The sequence below is a fragment of the Solanum verrucosum genome, unplaced genomic scaffold (assembly GCF_900185275.1).
Source record: "Solanum verrucosum unplaced genomic scaffold, falcon-dt-bn FXZP01000102.1, whole genome shotgun sequence".
Taxonomy (NCBI): Eukaryota; Viridiplantae; Streptophyta; class Magnoliopsida; order Solanales; family Solanaceae; genus Solanum; species Solanum verrucosum.
This window is the reverse complement of record NW_026019930.1, coordinates 244,754-269,871: the sequence shown is the minus strand read 5'-3', so window position 1 is coordinate 269,871 and position 25,118 is coordinate 244,754. Positions and strand designations below refer to the sequence as shown.

Sequence of the window (25,118 nt, the reverse complement as noted above, 5' to 3'; positions counted from 1 at the left end):
TGTGTATCATAGTTATTTCACCTCTTGCAACATAGAAATTTGTCATGCAAATATCAAATCAGGTAAGATTACTCTCTTTTTAATTATAACTTCTTGGAGTATGATGAATCTATATATTTTTGTTTGTGTAAATTTTGGTTAGGATTCAATTTACATAATTTAACTAATAATTTTTTGTTAAATTCACAGATAGAACTAATAATTTTGAATTAGACAAAGGGTATACGTACCTATAATAATTATGATTTATATACATCGATTAGATATTTTAGCAATTATTATTTTTATCACTAATAATAACTATATCTTTTTGTAGGTGTACACCACAAAATTGACAATGATCCACTAGCTATCATAAGAAAGGTATATGATCGAATTTATGTGCAATTTTTATAAAACACAATTCACATTCGATAACAACTTATTGATCTGTATGTGATTATAAAATGGTGGAGGCTACATTTTCTTAGAAAGAAGACAAAAAAATTAGAACATGAAATATTTTGACCCAATAAGAGACTTAATTTATGTGTTGTGACATATTAAAAAGAACTTTTATCAAATTGAATACCTGATATATTAAAAAAATTACATAATTAAAATTGTTCGAATATTACTTTTGAAATTCATTTGATAGCAATATTAATGTACCTTGTACTGATAATAGTCTTGATTGAATATGCTAATCATTCATTGGTTTGAGCTTGCATATTTTCTCTTCAATTACTATGCAAGTTACTGCACAATGATCATCTACTAGCCATCTTAAGGAAGACATAGATTGATCAAATTTCTATATAAAATACTACTCTTATTCGACAACAACTTCTTAGTACGTATGCAAATGTGAAAAGGTGGAGACTACAAAGGTGAAAAAGAATATGAAAAACTTAAGACAAGAAATATTTTGATCAAAATCACACTTGACATTTAAATTATGAGTTATGACATATTAAACAAAAGAAACTTTTATCAAATTGAATATTTGATATATTATAAGAATTGCATAATTGAAGTTATTGGTTTGAGCTTGTATATTTTTCTTCAATTTTTGTGCAGCTTATCACACACTTGTTATAATATTTTAAAAGTTCTTGTACTTAATTAGCATGGGATACACGAGCAACATACATGTCCAAGTATATATATCATTATAACAACTCTACACAACTTAGCATGAAACACACGTGCCCAGAACTAGTAAAATAAATTATAGAGGTACTTCCTTCGTTAAAAAAAATGATCTTCTCTCTTTTTAATTTTTTTTTTTTTTAAATAACATTTTTTTTTTGGCAACACTTTAGTTTCAATTTTCCATATGACATGCTCAAAAGTTAAAAACCATAAAATTCAAAAACATAACCATAAAAAATCTTTTTTATTTTTTAATATTGTATCATTATATCAAGTCAAATGTCAGATGAACGTGAGTTAAATAATACTCCCTCCGTCCACAATTGTTTGGCATGTATACTAAAAATAGATGTCCAAGATTAATTGTCAATTTAAACAATCAAGAAAAAATTAGTCACTTTTTTCCAATTATGCCCTTAATGATAGTGTAGTTCAATTGAAAAGTTATGTGCACTTTTGGTATTCTTGATATAGTAGAGTTATATTATTCAAATTACACCTTTTATTAAATTTTTCTTGAGGGGTGTGCATGATCTTACCCTGACAAACAATTGTGGACAGAGGGAGTATGAAATGAAAGGAGCATAAACAAAATTATCTTTTCCGATGGGAAACGCGGGGTTCAATAAATACAGGCTACAGCTGTTGATTGGGAGTTTAAAATAATATCTATTTATTTATTTGTTTAATCAATAATTATTTATATCATTGAAGTCCACCATCTCCTTTCTCTATATTTTTCTCAGTTTCCATTTCTCTGAACACAAAAGCATCAAATTAAGCAATCTTCTCAATAACCCAAGCAAGGTCAGATTTCTAAATTGTTTTATTTTTTTCCATACATTTTACTCTATTTTCTTCACATCATTATTCATTACTATTCTTTAATCAGTTTTTTCTTGGTTATTTTTAACTTTTATTTTATTTTATTTGCTTCTCTACTTATTTACTAGGGGTTTTGTTCCATTCAGAAGTTAAATTTTAGAGTTGTTAAACTAAATTAGAAATTACGAATCATAACTATGTATAATATTTATATATTACCACATTTCATCTTCTTCATTGATCTGTTTTTTTATTTTAAAATTTGAGCTTCGAAACTTTACTGTTAGATGGTTAAATTCTGTTATTACTGTAGCTTTGGGTTTTAACTGATTTAGCCATCTCTAGGAGCTTATAAAGGGATTGTATTAGATAATAGACATTCATTGATGATAAGATTGTTTTCTTCTCTCTATATTTTTCTCTTTAGCTGAATTCTCTGGTTTAATTCCTGAACTAGTTGTTCATATTCCTCGAGATTACTCCTGGAATTTGTTTCATCTCTGTAATTCTCTGTAATCGTATCAATTGACGAATTATTCCATTTTTCTTTGTCAATACTAAGAAACAATATTAAGGTGAAACTCGCATATTTAAGTCTGGGATCCGATCTGCCACTATAAGGGAAAGGGATTTAAACAAAACTTGATGAATCACTGTATAAAAGATTATTGAGTAGCGAATTTTGACTCAGGGGGGCCTAGAATTAATATCTCCAGTAACTGAAAGAAAATACCCTTTATATGTTACATTACTTTGATATGTTTGGGTTTGGTTTTTTTCTTCTCTTCTAAATTCTGAATTCTGAAATGACGTTGTTTTCATTTCTTTTATGAAAGGTGACAAAGCAATTAACTCAAGCCATGGAGGTTGTTGGAACTTGTGGAAAAAGAACTCTTTCTTCTGGAGAGACTTCAAACAAACCTAGTATAACATCAATTTATGATGATGTAGTTGTCGGCTTTGAGAAACATGCAGAAATTATAATGAATAAATTGATACGAGGAACTAAGAAGCAGGATGTTATCTCCATCTATGGGATGCCCGGACTAGGTAAAACAACTTTGGCAAAAAAGGTATACAACAATCCCTCTATTGTTAATTACTTTGATGTTAAAGCATGGTGTTCTGTGTCGCAAGCATATGATAGGAGGATGTTATTGGTTGAGATTTTCAAACAAGCTACAAATGATAAGATCAAAATCAAAGAGGACGATGATGTAGCTGACATGTTGCGCAAGGTTCTAATAGGCAAGATGTTGGTTAGATTTATGACAGCTAGGATTAGAGCAGTTCACAAGATAATTATTCTAGAATCAGTTAGAAGGTTAGAAAGTTGTTAGAGTTAGTTAGCACAGTAACTTTCCTTTATATAGACATAGCATTGTAAAGATATTTTCAAGATGCTTTCAGCTTAATAAGAATGAGTTCTCTTTCTTCTATAATTCTCTCTGTATCTTCTTCTTCCTGATCCTTTTGCATCTTCTAGATGGTGATTACTCCATAAGTTTACATGGTATCAAAGCCTGAGTGTTCGAGCAGGAGTTCATCATCAATTTGTGGTTTTTTCAACGTGTAGTTGTTCATCTTTGTAGTGATTTTTTGTTGATTCGATTATTACGGTTCTTTTTAGAGCTTCGATCTATAATCCATGGCGATTGATGAGTCCAATGATGCAGCAGTTGTCCCACCTCATTCAATCGAGATTGATCATTATCATCCCCTGTATCTGCATCCATCAGATACCTCAGGAAGCTCTTTGGTTTCAATTCAGCTCACTGGTCCTGAAAACTATGCCATCTGGAGTAGATCTATGCGCCTTGCTTTACTGGGAAAAAGTAAGCTTGGTTTTGTTGATGGGAAGCATACCAGAGACACATTTCCTTCTTCTCTTCATGATCTATGGGAAAAGTGTAATGCCATTGTTCTCTCATGGATCATCAATTCAATCAGGAAAGAGCTCTTGAGCAGTGTGATTTATGCATCAAATGCATCAAAAGTTTGGAGTGACCTAAAGGAAAGGTTCGATAAGGTTGATGGATCTCGAATTCATTTTCTGCACAAGGAGATTCACTCTATGTCACAAGGTACACTCACTGTTTCCAATTACTTCTCTAGATTGCGTGAATACTGGGATGAATTCGATGCCATAATGCCCTGCCCAGGCTGTAACTGCCCTGAATCTAGGAATTACATGCAACATTTTGATTATCAACGTTTACTTCAGTTTCTCACTGGTCTAAATGAGTCATATGCCCCCAGTAGGAGTCAAATTCTTATGATGACTCCTACTCCCTCTATCAATCAAGCTTATTCTATGGTGATCTCAGAGGAGAGCCAAAGGTCTCTTGGAAAATCAGTCCAAAACCTTGATATTAATGAAGGAGCTGCTTTCTATACGAGCAAAGGAAATTTTAAGCCTAATCCCGGAGGAGGAGGAGTCCAATTTAGGCCAACTTCTAGTCAAGGTCATACTGGGAACACTAGGTCTGGTTACTATACAGGTTCAAGCTCTAACTCTGGATCAGGCAACTCAGGCAATGCCTCAAGCTCTGGCTCTAAAAACAGAAAAAATAGTCATCTACAGTGTGATTACTGTCACTACACTGGTCATACTAGCGATCGATGCTACCAGCTGCATGGATATCCTCCAGATTTTAGACTAAACTCAAAGAAGAAGTTTAACTCACACTCAGCTGCATCATCAGGACATGGAAACGCTGTCAACTTTGCTAGTGAACATGATACTTCATCAGATATGGATGGTTATTCAGGTAGCTCTAGTAATGCTTTGGGTGCAACTTCCTCCAATCCTACATTTGCTTATGTACAGCAGTCTAGATCTTCTCAGATCTCTCATCCTAGTGCTCCACACTTTACTCCTGAGCAATACCATCAAATTCTGCAGATGATTGGACAAAACAGTGAGACTAGTGGTACTGCTCTATCTGCAGGTATGGTTAATCCCTCTAACCAATGGATAGTAGACACAGGAGCAACCAATCATATGGTTAGTGATCCTAGTCTACTATCCAATACTAGATCTCTTCTTCATACAAGCAAAGGCAATGTTATGCTACCTACTGGAAACACAGCTAAAGTGAGTCACTTAGGTTCCTCTACAGTTTTGGGAAGACACGACATACATAATGTGATGTATATACCTGAGTTTCAACATAACTTGCTTTCTGTGTCAAAACTTACCAAGGAATTGAACTGTTCAGTTCATTTCTATCCTGATTTCTGTACTTTTCAGGATCTCTTCAGTGGAAAGGTGAAGGGGACTGGTAAACATGTTCAAGGTCTGTATGTGGTGGATTCTCCTTGCCTGAATGCAGGACATGACAAACCTGAGTACATCAAGACTAGGTGTCACTCTGTCTTAGTAGAGAAGTCTAAGAAGAAAACAGTCATTGATCTATGGCACAGAAGATTGGGCCATGCTCCCTTAAATACTTTGAAGAAGTTGAAAAATTTGAATTGCTATGTTGACAATGTAAATTTTGATCACAAACATTGTACTGTGTGCCCTTTGGCTAAGCAAACAAGAATTCCTTTTCCTCTGAGTACTTCACAGTCTGATGCTTGCTTTCATATTATTCATGGTGATGTATGGGGTCCCTATAGGGTACCTACTTATGATGGGAAGAAGTATTTTTTCACCTTGGTGGATGATTATTCTAGGTATACCTGGATATTTCTGTTAAATTCCAAGTCAGAAGTTATAGTTGCCTTGACTGATTTCTTGCTAATGATAAAAAATGTCCACTCTGCGGTCATTAAGATTTTGCGCACTGACAATGGTTGTGAGTTTTTTAACTCTCAAGTTTCCAGCTTGCTTCGATCCTTAGGGATATTGCATCAAAGTTCTTGTGTCTATACTCCTCAACAGAATGGAGTTGTTGAGAGAAGACATAGGTATATTTTAGACACTGCTCGAGCCATCAGATTTCAAGCCAGTGTTCCTCTCAGGTTTTGGGGAGATTGTGTGGTGACTGCAGTGTACTTGATCAACAGGTTGCCTTCTCATACTCTTCATGGTAAAGTACCAGTTGAGGTTCTCTCTAAGAACTCACCAGATTTATCTCACTTGAAGGTCTTTGGTTGTCTCGGTTATGTTACTTCCTTGAAGAAGTCTGATAAATTTGCACCTAGGGCTGTTCCAGCTGTTTTCCTTGGTTACTCCTTAACTCAAAAAGGCTACAAGATGTATCTCCTTCAGGAAAAAACATTTACTACTAGTCGAGATGTGGTGTTTAAGGAAGACATATTTCCTTTCAAACACTTGTCCAATTCATTTTCTCCTCTATTTTCTGCCCCTTTATATTCTCCTCAGTACTGTCCAGCTGATCCTATCTATGTTTCTCCTGATCATGATTCCTCTCTAAGGGCTGATATAGTTGACTCTTCCCTACCTGATGTATCTGAGTTCACCTCATCATCTGAAGTTGCTCCTATGCTTGTGTCTCCATCTGTTGAACCAGTTAGAAAGTCCTGTAGGACTCCCAAACCTCCCATCTGGATGAAAGACTATATTGCTCCCACAAGAACAAAGGCCTCCTGTGTTTTTCCTATATCCAATTATGTGTCCTATGCTCATATCTCTCCTTCTTACAGCTCAGCATTAGCAGCTTTCTCAGCTGTTTTGGAGCCCACTTTCTACTCTGAAGCTGCTACAGATCCTAAATGGATTGCTGCCATGCAGTCTGAGATTGATGCTCTGCTGGATAATCACACATGGAGTATAGTTGATCTTCCGTCAGGCAAGTCTCCAATCGGGTGTAAGTGGGTGTACAAGATCAAGCACAAAGCTAATGGGGAGGTTGAAAGGTATAAGGCAAGGCTGGTAGCTAAAGGTTTTAGTCAGAAAGAAGGGCTAGACTACACAGAGACTTTCTCTCCTGTTGCTAAGATGGTGACTGTCAGGTCTGTTGTGGCCATTGCTGCAGCTAAGAGGTGGTTTATCTATCAAATGGATGTGCATAATGCATTCCTCCAAGGTGATCTCTTTGAAGAAGTATACATGCAGATTCCTCAAGGGTTTGGCAGCCATAGGGGGAATGATAAAGTGTGTAGACTGCACAAATCGCTTTATGGCCTGAAACAAGCACCTAGGCAGTGGAACAAGAAACTTACTGAGGCTTTACTACAACTTGGTTTTAAACAAAGTCATTTTGACTATTCCTTATTTACCAAAAAGACTGAAATTCATCTAGTTGTGGTCTTAGTGTATGTAGATGATCTCTTGGTAACTGGTAGCTGTCCTGAATTGATTCTACAGACAAGGAATGATCTCAAGTTGAAGTTTAAAATGAAAGACTTGGGCCAGTTGAAATTCTTTTTGGGCTTGGAGTTTGCTAGATCACAAGAGGGGATCCATATAAGCCAAAGGAAGTATGCACTAGAGTTGATATCAGAAATGGGGCTTGGAGGTGCTAAACCTGCTAGCACACCTCTAGAAGCCAATGTCAAGCTGACCTCGTTTGAGTATGACAGTCATGTAAAGGAGAAAACAATGGAATCTAGTGATCAGTTATTAGATGATGCTGGTCCATATCAGAGACTAATTGGAAGACTCTTGTATCTAACAATGACTAGAGTGGACATATCCTATGTTGTGCAGGTGTTGAGTCAGTTTATGCACAAGCCTAAGCAATCTCATATGGAGGCAGCTTTAAGGGTGGTCAGATATATCAAAGCTGAACCAGGTCTTGGACTGTTAATGCCTTCAGAAAGCTCAAGAAAACTAGTAGCCTATTGTGACTCTGACTGGGGTGGATGTCTTGAGTCCAGGAGATCAGTTACAGGGTACACTGTGAAGTTTGGTGATGCCTTAGTATCCTGGAAGTCCAAGAAACAGGAGACAGTAGCAAGGAGCTCTGCAGAGGCTGAGTTCAGAGCCATGGCATCTACAGTTGCTGAAATAACCTGGCTGGAAGGGTTATACAAAGAGCTAGGAGTTAACATTAAGCAGCCTGTACATTTGTTTTGTGATAGCAAAGCTGCAATCCAAATTGCTGCTAATCCAATATTTCATGAAAGAACCAAACACATTGATATTGATTGTCATTTTGTAAGAGAAAAAATTGTTCAAGGGCTGGTTCAAACACTGCATGTATCGACAAAAGAACAACTAGCTGATCTGCTCACTAAGGGCTTGGGAAGACTGCCACATGAATACTTAGTTTCCAAGCTGGGATTGAAGAACCTGTTTCAACCATCAGCTTGAGGAGGGGTGTTGGTTAGATTTATGACAGCTAGGATTAGAGCAGTTCACAAGATAATTATTCTAGAATCAGTTAGAAGGTTAGAAAGTTGTTAGAGTTAGTTAGCACAGTAACTTTCCTTTATATAGACATAGCATTGTAAAGATATTTTCAAGATGCTTTCAGCTTAATAAGAATGAGTTCTCTTTCTTCTATAATTCTCTCTGTATCTTCTTCTTCCTGATCCTTTTGCATCTTCTAGATGGTGATTACTCCATAAGTTTACACAAGAGATATCTTATCGTATTAGATGACATTTGGGATGTCAAGGCATGGGAAGATTTGGGAATATGTTTCCCTCAAGGTGAATGTGGAAGCAGAGTAATGGTCACAACACGAATTGAAAAAGTGACTAAGCAACTTCAGCACCACAGTGATCCTTATTCTCTTAACTTTCTAACGTCCGAAGAGAGTTGGGAATTATTGGAGAAGAAGGTATTTCGAGGAGAGATTTGTCCCCCGGATCTACTGGAAGCAGGGTTACAAGTTTCCCTACACTGTAAGGGATTGCCTCTTGTGGTTGTCTTGATTGCTGGAATTATAGCAAAAAGGGAAAGGGAGGCGTCCTTGTGGCTCGAGGTTGCAAATGACTTAAGTTCCCTTGCTTTAGGAGAGCAGAGTATGAAGGTGATACAATCAAGTTATGACCATTTAGAAGATCACTTAAAGCCTTGCCTTCTTTACATGGCATTGTTTCCAGAAGACCATAAGATCCCAGTGGACCATCTGCTGAAGTTGTGGATGGCTGAAGAGTTTGTATTGAATGCCGGAACAGAGAACATGGAGAAAGCATGTCGAGTCTGCATGACTGATTTGCTTAACAGAAGCCTAATAATGGTCTCCGGAATGAGATTTTATCGTGATGTAGAATACTGCTCACTTCATGATGTAGTGCGTGAGTTCTGCTTGAGAAAACTCACAGAAGACAAGTATATGCAGCTTGCAGTGCCATTCAATCCGTATCAACATTTGCATTCCACAGAATCACGGTTGTGCATTTATATTCATGATGATCTTGTTAAACAATTAGATCATTCCAACTACCAGCTGGATAAGATTCCAATGCTCGATTTCAAGGAAACAAATTCTTTGGAGTTCATTGCTCATCCAAAACTCAATACGTGGAATAACCAATATTCAAATCCTTTCAATTTACTTGTTAAATTAAGATTTGTTCGGGCATTGGATTTGATGGATGTGGAATTGCCTGATTCATGGGCTACTGCAATTCAATCGCTAACTGAGTTGAGATACCTTGCACTTTGTGTCAAACAATTTGAATTGAAGTGGATATCACACCTACACAATCTCCAAACTCTGCAGCTCAAGTCAAGTGATGAGAAGTTACGCCTAAGGGCTGCTACTTTATCAGAAATGACGAACCTAAGGCATGTGAAAATAGACTGTTTTTTCATGGTATTGGAAAATAATGAGCAAGAAAGTTCTTCAACCACTATGCTAGAGAACATGAAGAGTTTTGGCACTTGTGATATATGCTTGGATAATATGAATGCAAGGCCCTGGTGGATGTTTCCGAATCTTGAAGAACTCAGCCTCAACATTAAAGATGTACCTGAGTTTCCTTTGTTTCCCATAGCGGAAGTTCATAGTCACCTTCATTTTCTTACTCTGGAGTTCCCTTTAATACAATTATTTGAATTAGTTGGATGGGAGAGGTATTGTGTGTTCCCTTCAAATCTTAGGCATTTGGACCTTGCCACCTGTTTCTTGACTGAAGAAATGGTTTTAAACATTGCAAGACTGAAGAAGCTTGAGAGTCTTCAATTATCTATGGGATTTGCTTCTATGAGATATTGTTGGGATGTCACAAATGTGGAGTTTGCTGCACTCAAATACTTGGGATTATTCTTTATGCAGATAGAAGAATGGAAAGCTTCAGAGGAATCGTTTCCAGTGCTTGAGAAGCTAGTTATAAGTGGATGGCCCGGTTTCAAGGATATCAAGGAGATCCCCCCAAGCTTTGCGGATATTCTAACCCTAAGACGTATTGAACTGTTTGACTGCACGGACTCTCTAGGGGTTTCAGCTTTGAATATCAAAAGAGCGATTGAAGAAAACACAGGATGTGACAGTCTCCAAGTTTTTATACAAAAGTAACTAAATGTATTTAAACGCACTTCATTGCTGCTCTATTTCCGCTTCTTAATTCTACTTCTGTATTGTCGCATTATTATCTGTTTTTAGGCATAATATATAAACATACCATTTAATTTGATCTGAACTGACAGTTACGTCCTTTGATTTCGGTGTACACAAGTAAACACTTAAACTTATATTATATTGCACAAGTAAACATACACTTTTTGTGACATAATACATGTAGGCAAATTGTCACATATCACGTGTGTATCTACTTGTTCAACTATATTCAAATATAAATGTCTAGTTATGCACGTTCAAAATTGAAAGACATAGATACCAATTGAGGCCAAGGTAATGACACTTTTTTGTTTTATGCCTTTCTTTTTATTAGGGAACTTTTTAACTTAGAAGCTGAGGTTGCAATTCAACTTCCTATACTGCTAGCCACTTCAGCTGTCGTTTAAACAAGAACTAGTAAAATTATTCGCGCTTCGCGCGGAAATTTAATATTACGAAATTTATAAAATAATATTTAAAATCTATCAGTAATTAAAACTAAAACACTATATTATCTTACATATAAGATTACATAGTAACGAACATTAATAACGTAAAGGAAAATGATAATTATAACATCTTATCATTTATCCTTCAATCAATCATTTTTAATTGATTTTATCCTTTTGCTTTCAAGAAGTGTTACTATTTGATATTTTTGTGGAATCACATGAACATCAACTTGAGATAGTAAAATGTTCTAATAAACAAATAATCATTGGTGAAGGGATAAATAAATTTTAAAAGACTGAAAAAAGTGATGTCCATGGTCGGCCAGTCAGTTTTTTTCCAAAAATGTCAAGTTTTCTGTAATTTTCAACAGTTCATCAGGACGGTCCGTCATCCAATTCACGAGCCGTATGTAGGTCTCGTAGGTGAGCCCCATGGATCCGGCAAAACGGAGCACCCAAAATTTTCTTCTCAAAAAACTTTATGAGGACCTCCGTAATGAGTTGGGGAACTATCACATATACTCACACCATTTTTGTAACGCATATTTCCGCATTTACATGCTTTTTTATGAATTACTCAAAATCCTCAATTTTTCGTGTGTTATAGCCCATGGATCTGACGCCCCGAAGCACCAAGTTTTTTTTTTTCAAAATACTTTATGAGAATCTCCGTAATGAGTTGGAGAACCACCACTTATACTCATACCATTTTTAACGCCTATTTCCGCCACCAACTTTCATTACATAAAAAATGAGCTTTAGCGGCAATTAATTAGCAATTGCCGCTAAATATGTATTTTTAGCACTCTTTGTATATGTCCCTAAATGCTTTAGCGACATTGGATCTAATGACACTTAACTAATGTCGGTAAAGACTTTAACACTCTTTATTAATGTGTCTATTTATTGCCGCTAAAACTTGTTTTTGTTGCAGTGTTTATGAGGCCCCGGAGCCCACCAACTTTATATGGGTTGATATGGATTGTTAGATCTCTTTGGTTGATATGGAGCCCATGCCACCAGTGATAGATTTAAACGATACAATACAATAAAACTTAAATAACAATCAACACAAACATTACATTTAGACTAACAATACAGTACAACTACCCAAACAAGGTGTGAATTACAACAATACAGTACAACACAAACATTACATTTCCACTTCTTAATTCTATTTTGTATTGTCACATTATTGTCTGTTTGTTTAGGCATACTAGATGATTCATTGCCCGTGCTTCGCACGGACCAATACATATGACACGACAATAGTTGGGAATATTTATAAGGCGAGAATAGTCAGGAAGAAGCCCTCGATACATCAAAGTTACTGATTTCATAAACGAACATACATATGTGTATCGATTCTCCATTCAGTTTTGACTTTTGAGGATCAATCGAAACTACGAATTTGCAATGAATGAATATCTGAACTCCCTCTTGATTCAGATAAAATATAGCCAATGTCGTCATTGTACCAAACTAAGAAAACTAGGTCTTCCAGCATGTGGTTAAAATAGAAAATGTCTATTGTATTTTTGTGTTGTCTCACACATAGTGATTGCGGAGCAACAATAGTACTAAACCACCAAACTTACACATAAGAATAATTTGATAATAGACAAGTAATATGCAGTTGATATAGCTATTTGTTCCGTCCTGTTTTGTGATGTCATATTCCTCAAATTGGTGCGTTACAGCCATAATTAGTCTAGCATACAATATTCTCACTGTCCAATTCAGTCGCTTGTGTGTGTAAATCAATAGCTTGTGAATACTTGTACCCTGACATACATTAAAATTGAAAATATACTTACTTTTTAGGAATATGCATAAACGACAGCCAACGAAAGGAACTATAAAAACTTGTCAAGATTAACACTCCAAGTCTCTTATTAACAATTAACAAAGTGTAAAAGCTCTTATGAACTTACTAATGAATTGTTTTACCATATGTAAATTAAAACACTCCACAAAAAATAGTTCAAGAATACAAAACAATTTTGAGAGGACAAAAAACTAAAATTGCAACAGTACTTGGAGAAATTGAAGATGAAAATCGGTGGAAGCATGTGAAAATGATGGAAGTCAGTAGTTGGAGAAGCTAGAGTAGATGAAACATTGAGGACATCAATTTATTTACTTTTTCGTGGTTCTCTCAATATTCATACTGCCATTTTTCCTCTTTTAATTCAAGTGACATTCAAACTTCATCAGCCCATATATATATATATATATATATATATACACACCACTAAATCTAGAAAAAACAGATGAAAAATTGAAACCAAAAAACCGTGGGGGAGAAAGCAAGTGAAGAAATCGAAGCAAAAAATTGAAGAGAGACCTAGCAAATTACTTGAAAATTGAAGTTGTACTCAGAGAAGATGGAAGGCCCTAAGATTATGCTCGGAAAGAAACTTTTATCTTCCTCTTCTTCAATGCATAGATGAGAGCACTGAGAGATGAAGTCGGGTATAAACTGAAATGACTAAAATGTTCTTGATAAATTAAAAAAATTACTATAAGCAGACATGTTGATACCAAGGATTGCTACCCATGCTTCTAATATAGTAGAAAGTAGAATGACAGATTTTTTTATCGGATGTCCCTGAAGGGACTAGACATAAGACATACATACCCTTTTTAACTTAGTCTTAACTGATAATTATGCCCTTCAACTTAGGACGTGCACAAATAAATATTTTTTTCTCAATGATATAAAGTAATGCAAAATAATTTTTACGTGATAAACTCAAAATTGGATAATCACCCACCTGACTCGGGTCAACTTTTTTATGTCACTATTCATATAGACAGAAAAAAGTTTTCTCATTTTGACAAGACTTCGGCGCAAGTGTATTACAAGTGTCCAATGGAAATCAAACTCTTATTGACGAGAGCAACAAAACTTAAGCTAATCCATTTATGCAACCCCACCAAGAATTTACTTTGTTACTGATTTTCGCAACAAATAATATTTATATATTTAATAAATTTCTCAATATAAACATAAAAAAGTCATTAGATTCTTGAGAACCTGCATTTGATACCGTATATAGATCCATACTTGTATATGAGTGCAAAAGCAAAATATTTAGCGTGCGTATCGTGTGGTTAAAAACTTCATTAGAACTGATCTTAAAAATCAATCATGCACATTAAAGAATTAAGATTAAGAGTTTCAAATTAGCTTAAGTTCATATCTAACCAAGTAACATTTAAACCTAGCTCACATTAACAACTCTAATTGTGATACCTGTTTCTTCATTTCATTAGAAGAAAATAAATTTGAGTTCTCGATCAAATAAATAAAAAAGTGCGTAGTAATAGATTTATGACTCACTCTATGTTAAACCATTTTTATCTTAAATTGACTATTATTTCCAATTATTGCTTAAAAGTAAATCTTTCTATGATTATAAATCGAACAGTCACCTAGCATTTGGAAAAAAATATTCTTAATGTATACGAAATAGAGTAACTTTATCCATCATTTAAGAAGTGTTCTATTCGTAACTTTGCCATTAGAAATGACTCAAATATGTTTTTAATTGGCTAACGGACTCTAGTTCCCATTTTTAAAAAGGGAAAAAGATGTTGAATATTATTTGTTTGTGGAGACGACGGGCACTATCGATTTCTCAGAACTTGAATTTTATTATATCAAAGTAAGGATCCTCTTCGGTCTTACAATCTTGATCACTAACTTGTTGCTTTCTTCATCAACACTTTTTACTTAGCACTCCCTCTTGTTTGCTCTCTTACTTTCTTGGTTTGTTACTTACTTTGTTGCTTGGTTTCTTGCTTAGTTGCATATCAAATGAACCACCTCTATTTATAAGAGGTGATGGAACAATCTAGCTAAACATATTTTTCTACTCTATTCTAGAATATTCCTCCAACTATTAATTCTAGAACTATCCTATCTAGAATATTTCTAGACTATTCTCTCTAGAATACTCATTCTAGAGATCTTCTTTCAATTCTCTATATCTCTGGAATATTCTAGATTGTTCTTGACTTATCTTAAGTAAATAATTAAGTTGGTGATAGATTCTTAACACTCCCCCTTAACAGTAACTTAATTTTTCCTTTGCGTCCGTTGTGAGCGATTCTTGCTCTGGAAGCATCATGACATCCATGCCTTTTGAGGATCTCCTCCTTCATCGGATTATTTCGATCCTTACTCTTTGAAGCTTCTTCAAAAGTATAGTATCTTTATTGTTGTTGCATCTATATACTTGGCATTTGAGCATTTCAATCGTGTCTTCCTTCTTAGTTGAGGTTGCAGAGCTTCTTGAACTCTTTCTTGCAATAGTTCTGTAGTTTCATGTACTTTTGTTTTCCATGAATTCTTATTTTCTCCTTTGAAAATATTTCTCTGTATGTGAGTTATATTTTTCACATACCTTTTGTTCCTGTTCAGCCTCACTTCTTTGTTCTTCTTCTTCAAGTTTATATTGTAGCTCTTGCTCCAATTTCCTTGTATCTGGCAAGGAGACTTCGTTGTACCACCATGTTGGTGCTTCATTGAGTACCATATAAGTTGTCTCGGTTGGCATGATGTATATTGATTTTAACCTTCTCCCTTCCATTATTGGTGTGCTTGTAACTTTTATCTTTCGATATATTTTAACGTCATTTGGCCCAAACAAGACATAGTTACCAAAATATGTTAGTTGTGATACAGATAATAAGCTTTTCTTCATACCTGGAACATGGTAGACATTTTGAAGTTGCACTTGTCTTGAGCTGTGATGAGGCACGAACACCGTCTTGCCAATATGAGTTATTGGCATTTTTGAATTATTTGCAGTCACCACTACTCGATCGCATTTTTATTCACTCATGTTAATGAGCTTTTTCTCATCAACAGTCATGTGATTGAAACAACCTGATTCAACGATCCAATCATGTTCATGATCGACTAATTTCTCACTTACGGTTGCAAGTGCAATCTCTTCTTCTTTGTTGGAGTGACAGGTGACAAGCTTTCTCTTGTTGATTAGTTTCTTCAACAACATAAGAGGTAACGAAATCCCAAGCTTCTTCTTCATCTTTCTTGTTTTGAGTAGAAGTAGCTACATTACCTTCATCTTTCTTGTACCAGCAGTCTTTGGCGTAGTGTCCTTTCTTTCCACAATTGTAGCACTTCTTCATTTGTCGGTTGTTAAAGCCTTTCACCTGCTTGTTTTGTCATTGACTTCTTTGATGTTGATTCTTTTGGTCTCCCCCTGGCCGTGAGCTTCTCTTCACTTCTCTTTTTTGATAGTCATGCATTTTGCTGAAGAACGCCTTATCTTCATCATTTATAGTGAGACTTGATAATGTCTTCTCCAAATCTTCTTCATTTGCCAATAGATTTTCCAACTCAGATAAAGTTGGTTCTGTGGCCCATCCCCGTGTGGCTGTAATTATGCCTTTGTACCCCGGCCTTAGACCATAAATAGTGATTCTTCTCATTCTTGTATCTGTGATAGCATTCTCAAGATCTAATTTTGATATTTCATCATATAAAGATTTTACCTTTGAGAAGTATTGGCTGATCAACACATTCTGTTGAGAGATCGACAAAAGCTCATTTTCAAGCCTTTGTAGTCTTGCATCATTCTTTTTTGTAAAAATCGTTGCCAAGGTGTCCCAAGCTTCTTTGGGTGTCTTGGCATTCTTAATCCATTGTAGGAACTCATCCTCGATGGTTACAGTGAGAACAAACACGGCCTTTCCAGCTTTGACCTTCCACCTTTTTGCTGCTTCAGCATCTGTTGGTGGTGTAGTGTCTAGTCCACCGATGATATCCCATAATATCTGTCCGAGAAAGTAATATTGCATTCTCGTGCTTCATGATCCGTAGTTGCTTGCGTTGAGCTTCTCAACGCTATTGAGAGTGCTTGCGAAATCCGCCATTGTCTCGCGACTTGTAGCCTCCAACAATAACTTGTAAGATCTTCTTTGAGTTACTACCTCGCTCTTATCCACCAAGCTCTGATACCACTTATTGAATATTATTTGTTTGTGGAGATGACGGGCACTATCGATTTCTTAGAACTTGAATTTTATTATATCAAAGCAAGGACCCGCTTCGGTCTTACAATCTTGATCACTAACTTGTTGCTTGCTTCAGCAACACTTTTTACTTAGCACTCACTCTTGTTTGCTCTCTTACCTTCTTGATTTGTTACTTACTTTGTTGGTTGGTTTCTTGGTTAGTTACATATCAAATGAACCACCTCTATTTATAGGAGGTGATGGAATAATCTAGCTAAACATATTTTTCTATTATATTCTAGAATATTCCTCCAACTACTTAATTCTAGAACTATCCTATATAGAACATTTCTAGACTATTCTCTCTAGAATACTCATTCTAGAGATCTTTCAATTTTTTATATCTTCAGAATATTCTAGTTGTTCTTGACTTATCTTAAGTAAATAATGAAGTTGGTGATGAATTCTTAATAAAAGACCAATTTTTATAATTAGGATATATTCAGCTCTAAATAACAAAATTGATATTTTAATACATTTAACATAACTTTGATTGGAGATCATAAAAAGTCTTCTTTATTTTTTTAATACAATATGATATCAAGTCAAATGTCAGACTACTGTGAGTTAAATAATATGAAACGAAAGGAGCATAAACAAAGTTATCTTTTCCGATCGGAAACGTGGGCTACAATACATACAGCTGTTGATTGGGAGTTTAAAATAATATGTATTTATTTATTTGTTTAATGAACAAATTATTTCTATCATTGAAGTCCACCATCTCCTTCCTCTATATTTTTCTCAGTTTCCATTTCTCTGAACACAAAAGCATCAAATTAAGCAATCTTCTCAATAACCCAAGCAAGGTCAGATTTCTAAATTGTTTTATTTTATTTTTCATACATTTTACTCTATTTTCTTCACATCATTATTCATTACCATTCTTTAATCAGTTTTTTCTTGGTTATTTTTGACTTATTTTTATTTTATTTGCTTCTCTATTTATTGACTAGGGATTTTGTTCCATTCAGAAGTTAAATTTTAGAGTTGTTAAAATAAATTAGAAATTACAAATCATAACTATATATAATATTTATATATTACCACATTTCATCTTCTTCATTGATCTTTTTTTTTTTTTTCATCTCAACCAACTCAAAACTCCTCTTAAACAGTTTTAAATTTTAGATATGAGTTCCTCTCAATATTTCCAGTCTTTTCATATATTATTCATTCAAAATGATTAACACATTTACTGTAGGTTAAATTTTAAAATTTGAGCTTCCAAGCTTTACTGTTAGATTCTGTTATTACTGGAGCTTTGGGTTTTAACTGTTTTAGCTATCTCTAGGAGCTTATAAAGGGATTGTATTAGATCATTGACAATAAGATTGTTTTCTTTCCTTAATATTTTTCTCTTCAGCTGAATTCTCTAATTTAATCCCTGAACTAGCTGTTCATATTGCTTGAGATTACTCCTGGAATTTGTTTCTTCTCTGTAATTGTATCAATTGACGAATTATTCCATTTTTTGTTTCTCAATACTAAGAAAGAATATTAAAGTGAAACTCGCATATTTATGTCTGGGATCCGATCTGCCACTATAAGGGAAATGGATTTAAACAAAACTTGATGAACCACTGTATTCCGCAATTTCATATATAATTTAATCGTCGACAGGTCTCTAAATTTTTCCTCCTTTTTCAAGTTTTGCTCCAAACCCAACAGTGTGTTTGTTTGTAAAATCAAATGCATTTTGCCGGAAATAAAAATGACCATTTTTGGTGATAAAAGATTATTGAGTAACGATCTCCATAAAGAGATCGAGATCTAGAATATCTGAAATATCCATAAACTCTGGGCTATTTTTAAAGATCAAGATCTCAAATATTCCACAAAGTCATGGAATATTTGTAAATAGATCAATTCCAAATCATCTCAATTCGATAAATACGCCACTAACGGCTCTCGAATTATGTAGATGAAGTTCAAATCATCCTAGTTTGAGAAATACGCCACTAACGGCCCTCAAATTATGTAGATCAAGTCCAAATCATTCTAAATCGAGAAATACGCCACAAACGACCCTCAAATCATGGATACATATCTTATGAGGGAACAATCAAGGGATCAATATAATTGTACCCCCAATGTTCATCAATAAAATTCACGTTTCTTCATTAAGAAAAAAAAGAGTAACAAATTTTGACTCAGGGGGACCTACAATTAATATCTCCAATAACTGAAAGAAAATACCCGAGGTAAAAGTGTATTGTAGCGGATATATTTGTAACATATAAAACTTTATATGTTACATTACTTTGATAATGTTTTGGTTTGGTTTTTTTCTTCTCCTCTAAATTCTGAACTGATGTTGTTTTCGTTTCTTTTATGAAAGGTGACAAAGCAATTAACTCAAGCCATGGAGGTTGTTGGAACTTGTGGAAAAGGAACTCTTTCTTCTGGAGAGACTTCAAACAAACCTAGTATTACATCAATTTATGATGATGTAGTTGTCGGCTTTGAGAAAAATGCAGAAATTATAATGAAGAAATTGATACGAGGAACAAAGGAGCGGGATCTTATCACCATCTTTGGGATGCCCGGTCTCGGTAAAACAACTTTGGCAAAAAAGGTATACAACAATCCCTCTATTGTTAATTACTTTGATGTTAAAGCATGGTGTACTGTGTCACAAGCATATGATAGGCGGACGTTATTGGTTGAGATTTTCAAACAAGCTACAAATAATAAGATCAAAATCGAAGAGGACGATGATGTAGCTGACATGTTGCGCAAGGTTCTAATAGGCAAGAGATACCTCATCGTATTAGATGACATTTGGGATGTCAAGGCATGGGAAGATTTGGGAATATGTTTCCCTCAAGGTGAATGTGGAAGCAGAGTAATGGTCACGACACGAATTGAAGAAGTGACTAAGCATCACAGTGATCCTTATTCTCTTAGCTTTCTAACGTCCGAAGAGAGTTGGGAATTATTGGAGAAGAAGATATTTCGAGGAGAGAGTTGTCCCCCGGATCTACTGGAAGCAGGGCTACAAGTTGCCCTACACTGTAAGGGATTGCCTCTTGTGGTTGTCTTGATTGCTGGAATTATAGCAAAAACGGAAAGGGAGGCGTCCTTGTGGCTTGAGGTTGCAAATGACTTAAGTTCCCTTGCTTTAGGAGAGCAGAGTATGAAGGTGATACAATCAAGTTATGACCATTTAGAAGACCACTTAAAGCCTTGCCTTCTTTACATGGGATTGTTTCCAGAAGACCATAAGATCCCAGTGGACCATCTGCTGAAGTTGTGGATGGCTGAAGAGTTTGTATTGAATGCCGGAACAGAGAACATGGAGGAAGCATGTCGAGTTTGCATGATTGATTTGCTTAACAGAAGCCTAATAATGGTCTCCGGGATGAGATTTTATCGTGATGTAGAATACTGCTCACTTCATGATGTAGTGCGTGAGTTCTGCTTGAGAAAACTCACAGAAGACAAGTATATGCAGGCCGCAGTGCCATTCAATCCGTATCAACATTTGCATTCCACGGAATCACGGTTATGCATTTATATTCATGATGATCTTGTTAAACAATTAGATCATTCCGACTACCAGCTGGATAAGATTCCAATGCTCGATTTCAAGGAAACAAATTCTTTGGAGTTCATTGCTCATCCAAAACTCAATACATGGAATAACCAATATTCAAATCCTTTAGATTTACTTGTTAAATTAAGATTTGTTCGGGCATTGGATTTGATGGATGTGGAATTGCCAGATTCATGGGCCACTGCAATTCAATCGCTAACTGAGTTGAGATACCTTGCACTTTGTGTCAAACAATTTGAATTGAAGTGGATATCACACCTACACAATCTCCAAACTCTGCAGGTCAAGTCAAGTGAGAAGTTACGCCTAAGGGCTGCTACTTTATCAGAAATGACGAAGCTAAGGCATGTGAAAATAGACTGTTTTTTCATGATATGGGAAGACATTAATGACGAAGGAGGTTTTGAAACAAGTATGCTAGAGAGCATGAAGAGTTTTGGCACTTGCGATATACGCTTGGATAATATGAATGCAAGGTTCTGGTGGAGGTTTCCGAATCTTGAAGAACTCGGCCTCAGCGTTAAAGATGTACCTGAGTTTCCTTTGTTTCCCATAGCGGAAGTTCATAGTCGCCTTCATTTTCTTTCTCTGGAGTTCTCTATAATGGAATTATTTAATTCAGTTGGATGGGAGAGGTATTTTGTGTTGCCTTCAAATCTTAGGCATTTGGACCTTGCCGGCTGTTTCTTGACGGAAGAAATGGTTTTAAACATTGCAAGATTGAAGAAGCTTGAGAGTCTCAAATTACTTGTGGGATTTCCTTTTGGGAGATCAGAGAGCTGTTGCTGGGATGTCACAAATGTGGAGTTTGCTGCACTCAAATACTTGGGATTATTCTTTATGCAGATAGAAGAATGGAAAGCTTCAGAGGAATCCTTTCCTGTGCTTGAGAAGTTAGTTATAAATGGAGTTTTCATCAAGGAGATTCCCCCAAGCTTTGCGGATATTCCAACACTAACACGTATTGAACTGACTAACTGCATCGACTCTCTAGGGGTTTCAGCTATGAATATCAAAAGAGAAATTGAAGAAAACACTGGATGTGACAGTCTCCAAGTTGTTATAGAAAAGTAAATAAATGTAATTAAAAGCACTTCATTGCTGCTCTGTTTCCACTTCTTAATTCTACTTCTATATTGTTGCATTATTATCTGTTTTTTAGGCATAATACATAAACATGCCATTTAACTTTGATCTTGAGCTGATAGCTATGTCCTTTGACTTTGGATGTGCACAATTAAATACTTAAACTTGTATAAAACTTTTTATATGACATAATACATGTAGGACACAATATAGGACACAAATTATCACATAGCACGTGTGGATATACTTGTTCAACTATTTAAATTTAAATGTCTAATTATGTACGCCCAAAATTGGAAGATATAGATACCAATTGAGGCCATGTTAATTGTTAAATGACACTTTTCTGTTTTATGCCTTTTTTTATTAGGGAACTTTTTAACTTGGAAGCTGAGGTTGCAATTCAACTTCCTATCCACTTCAGTTGTCTTTTAAAGATGAACTAGTAAAATTATTCGCGCCTCGCATGAGAATTTAATTTTTGTAATTTTCAACAGTTCACCAAGACGGTCTGTTGTCCAATTCACGAGCCGTACGTAGGCCTCGTAGGTGAGTCCCATGGATCTGGCGCCCCAGAGCACCCAAGATTTTCTTCTAAAAAAACTTTATGAGTAGTTGGGGAACCACCACATATACTCACACAATTTTTATAACGCATATTTCCGCATTTACATGTCTTTTTTTTTTTTAAGAATTACCCAAAATCGTCGATTTTTCGTGTGTTATAGCCCATGAATCTCGCACCTCGGAGCACCCAAATTTTTTTTCTCAAAAAACTTTATGAGGATCTCCGAAATAAGTTGGGGAACCACTACTTATACTCACACTATTTTTTTGACACCTATTTCCACCACCAACTTTATGAGGCCCGGAGCCCACCAACTTTATGTGGGCTTGAAAGCCTTTGGTAGTTTGGTTGATATGGATCGTTAGATCTCTTTGGGTAGCCTCGTATTTTGCATATTGAATTGTGCCCATGAGTTATTTGTTTGTGTGTTGCCTATAAAATCATAATCTTGACTTTGTTGGTTAATTTGTGAAATTGAACTGATATAAATGAGAGGTCTGAGCCTAACTTGATGTGCGTGAAGTCTCAATAACCTAATGTTGACTAAAGATAGAGAGGGTGACTTCTTTCTTAAGGCAAATCACCAATTTGAGCAATACTTAGCAAGTAATTTTAATGAAGAAAATATTAAAATAACTATAATACTTTAATACTTTGTTTGGGTGGTTGTTGCTTATTATTTCATATTGTATTGTATTAAATCGATCGTTACATAAAATAATATTTTTCATCATTATCTAACGATAGATTAAAACGATACAATATAATAAAATTTAAATAACAATCAACACAGACATTACATTTACACTAACAATACAGTACAACTATCCAAACAACAAATACAGTACAACACAAACATTACATTCCCACTTCTTAATTCTACTTTTGTATTGTCACATTATTGTCTGTTTGTTTAGGCATACTAGATGATTCATTGCCTGTGCTGCGGGCCCAACAATTTGGATACCTTTTTGAGGGGCAGGAAAACAATTTGGCTTAATAAATTTCATAACAGCAAACTATTGCACTGCAGCTAGCTTAATATGGTACACAACCGAAATCTATACACACAAATTAGTAGCAAAAAGTAGCGATTACTTCAATGACACCAAAGAGAACAACTTCGGACTGTGCATTTTACACACACACTAAAGAGAAAAAGAATTACTTAGTATGTGTAATCTTGTTCAATGCAGCCAGACATTATAAATGAATAATAACATGAGCGTAATTATACTCACACTTACTTCTCAGAAACAATTCCACTCATATTTCAGAAGGCAGGAAAACTTATATGATTCAAGTACATGCATGCAGTTGTCATTACTTGTTCGATTGTTCACATATTAGTTTTATGTTACAGAAAAAGGATAATATGTATAATTTTTCTCTGAATAAATACATAAGGCATTATTAACATTAATGCACTGCCAGGGAAAAAAACACTTGCAGGTACATAAACAAATTTCAAACAGAGGCTACATCTAAATGGCAGATTAACAGGACAATATATTTAGAGATTATGTGAATGACTCAGAAATTATGTTGAAGATTTTTATTAAAACTACTACCTACTTGCAGATTTTGAGACTCGCTGGTTTAGAATCTTTGAGGTGAAATTAGTGAAAGCTTCAGTAGCCAACATGCCATGGAAGGAACTATTATTTATTTATTGTGATGAAGCATACTATGGACGGGTTTAAGCCTAGAACAAAGAGGCTAAAAAAGATTACAATCACTGTCGATAGATGTATCTGGGTGGACGAGTAAGGAAGTTGCATGGAGAAAAAAATCACTGCCTATTTTTTTGTGCCGTTTAGTTTGTTTATTTATCTACTTTTTTTATTATTATTTTTATTTGAATAGAGATAAAATGTGGTTTATTTAATTATTCTTTTTAAAAAAGAAATCAAGTTCCTTCACACAACCACATACTTTTATTTATAATCGATCTTTGATGGAAGGTCGGTTTATCAAACACCAAAAACCAAAAAATGTAAATCGATTTTTGATTGAAGGTCGATTTATCAAACACCAAAAACCAAAAATGTAAATCGATAATAAACCCACAACAGAAATAATATTTGCGGTAATAAAAGCAATAAAAGCGGAACACAACAATGCGGTTAATCAACAAGAATAAAAAGAGCAATAATGACACCAAGATTTTACGTGGAAACCCTCCTGAATAATGGAAAAACCACGGCCCGAGAGGAGCAACTGATATCACTATAGTAAAGATTTTTACACTTGTAGGTCTGAGTAAAACACTACAAAGACCACTACACACTCAAAAGAAATAACCCTTTTTTGATTTTTCCACCTCACTACAATATCGCTCACACTCTCTATTTTTCCTCACAAACTATTTTCCTCTGTGATGCCTCACTCTTCTTTTCTCTCCTTTGTTTTTGGTGCATTTAGAGTGAATAATGATCCTCCCTTTTATAGGGAACAAATGCAGTATTTTTCCTACTATGCTTCAGAAGAAAAACATTTTTTTCTTCTTTGCAGCTTACCAACCTTTGAAAAAATCTGCACATGTATATCCAATATCTTCCAAATCTGCCAACCGTTTGACATTGTGAGATTTGGCAAATGGGGATGGACCCCACAATCCCCCCCTCCAAACCCATTCACCTGAAGGAGGCAGCTCTAAGTTTTTAGCTTGAGTGCATGCCGACAAGTTCTTTGCATAGCTCGAACTTGTCTCTTGATACCACCTTGGTCAACATATCCGAAGGGTTTTCACTAATAGGGATCTTCATGACCTGTATAGATCCATCCTCTATCTTTTCACGAATTCAGTGATATCTCACGTCGATATGCTTCGTCCTTGCATGATACATGGCGTTCTTGCTCAAGTCTATTGCACTTTGACTGTCACAATAGACTACATACTCCTTTTGATGCAATCCAAGTTCCTGAAGAAATAGTTTCAGCCATACCATCTCTTTGCCAACTTCAGTAGCTGCATTATACTCTACCTCAGTTGTAGAGAGTGCGACACACTTCTGCAA

At 35.2% G+C, this 25,118-nt stretch overlaps 3 protein-coding genes and 1 long non-coding RNA gene across 6 annotated transcripts in view; 2 read left to right on the top strand and 2 right to left on the bottom strand.

The window, feature by feature from the left end:
* The window catches only part of LOC125830656 (60S ribosomal protein L7a-2-like), a 431,324-nt gene that overhangs the window by 268,341 nt on the left and 137,865 nt on the right, over positions 1-25,118 (bottom strand). The window lies entirely within an intron of this gene.
* LOC125830726 (uncharacterized) overlaps positions 1-25,118 on the bottom strand; it is a 165,462-nt gene that overhangs the window by 18,035 nt on the left and 122,309 nt on the right. The window lies entirely within an intron of this gene.
* On the top strand, positions 1,887-21,628 carry LOC125830520 (putative late blight resistance protein homolog R1C-3). Of its 2 annotated transcripts, none has more exons than XM_049509720.1 (2): positions 1,887-1,941; positions 19,227-21,628. In XM_049509720.1, exon 2 carries the CDS (start codon positions 19,251-19,253, stop codon positions 21,516-21,518), a length of 2,268 nt encoding a protein of 755 aa, XP_049365677.1. In that variant the 5' UTR covers positions 1,887-1,941; positions 19,227-19,250; the 3' UTR covers positions 21,519-21,628. The 2 variants fall into 2 exon arrangements, with proteins under 2 accessions (XP_049365677.1, XP_049365670.1); XM_049509713.1 differs by lacking the exon at positions 1,887-1,941 and adding an exon at positions 17,640-17,694.
* LOC125830533 (putative late blight resistance protein homolog R1B-12) lies at positions 2,820-10,340 on the top strand. Its single transcript, XM_049509724.1, has 2 exons — positions 2,820-3,214; positions 8,456-10,340. The coding sequence occupies exons 1-2, from the start codon at positions 2,820-2,822 to the stop codon at positions 10,338-10,340; spliced, it is 2,280 nt and encodes a 759-aa protein (XP_049365681.1).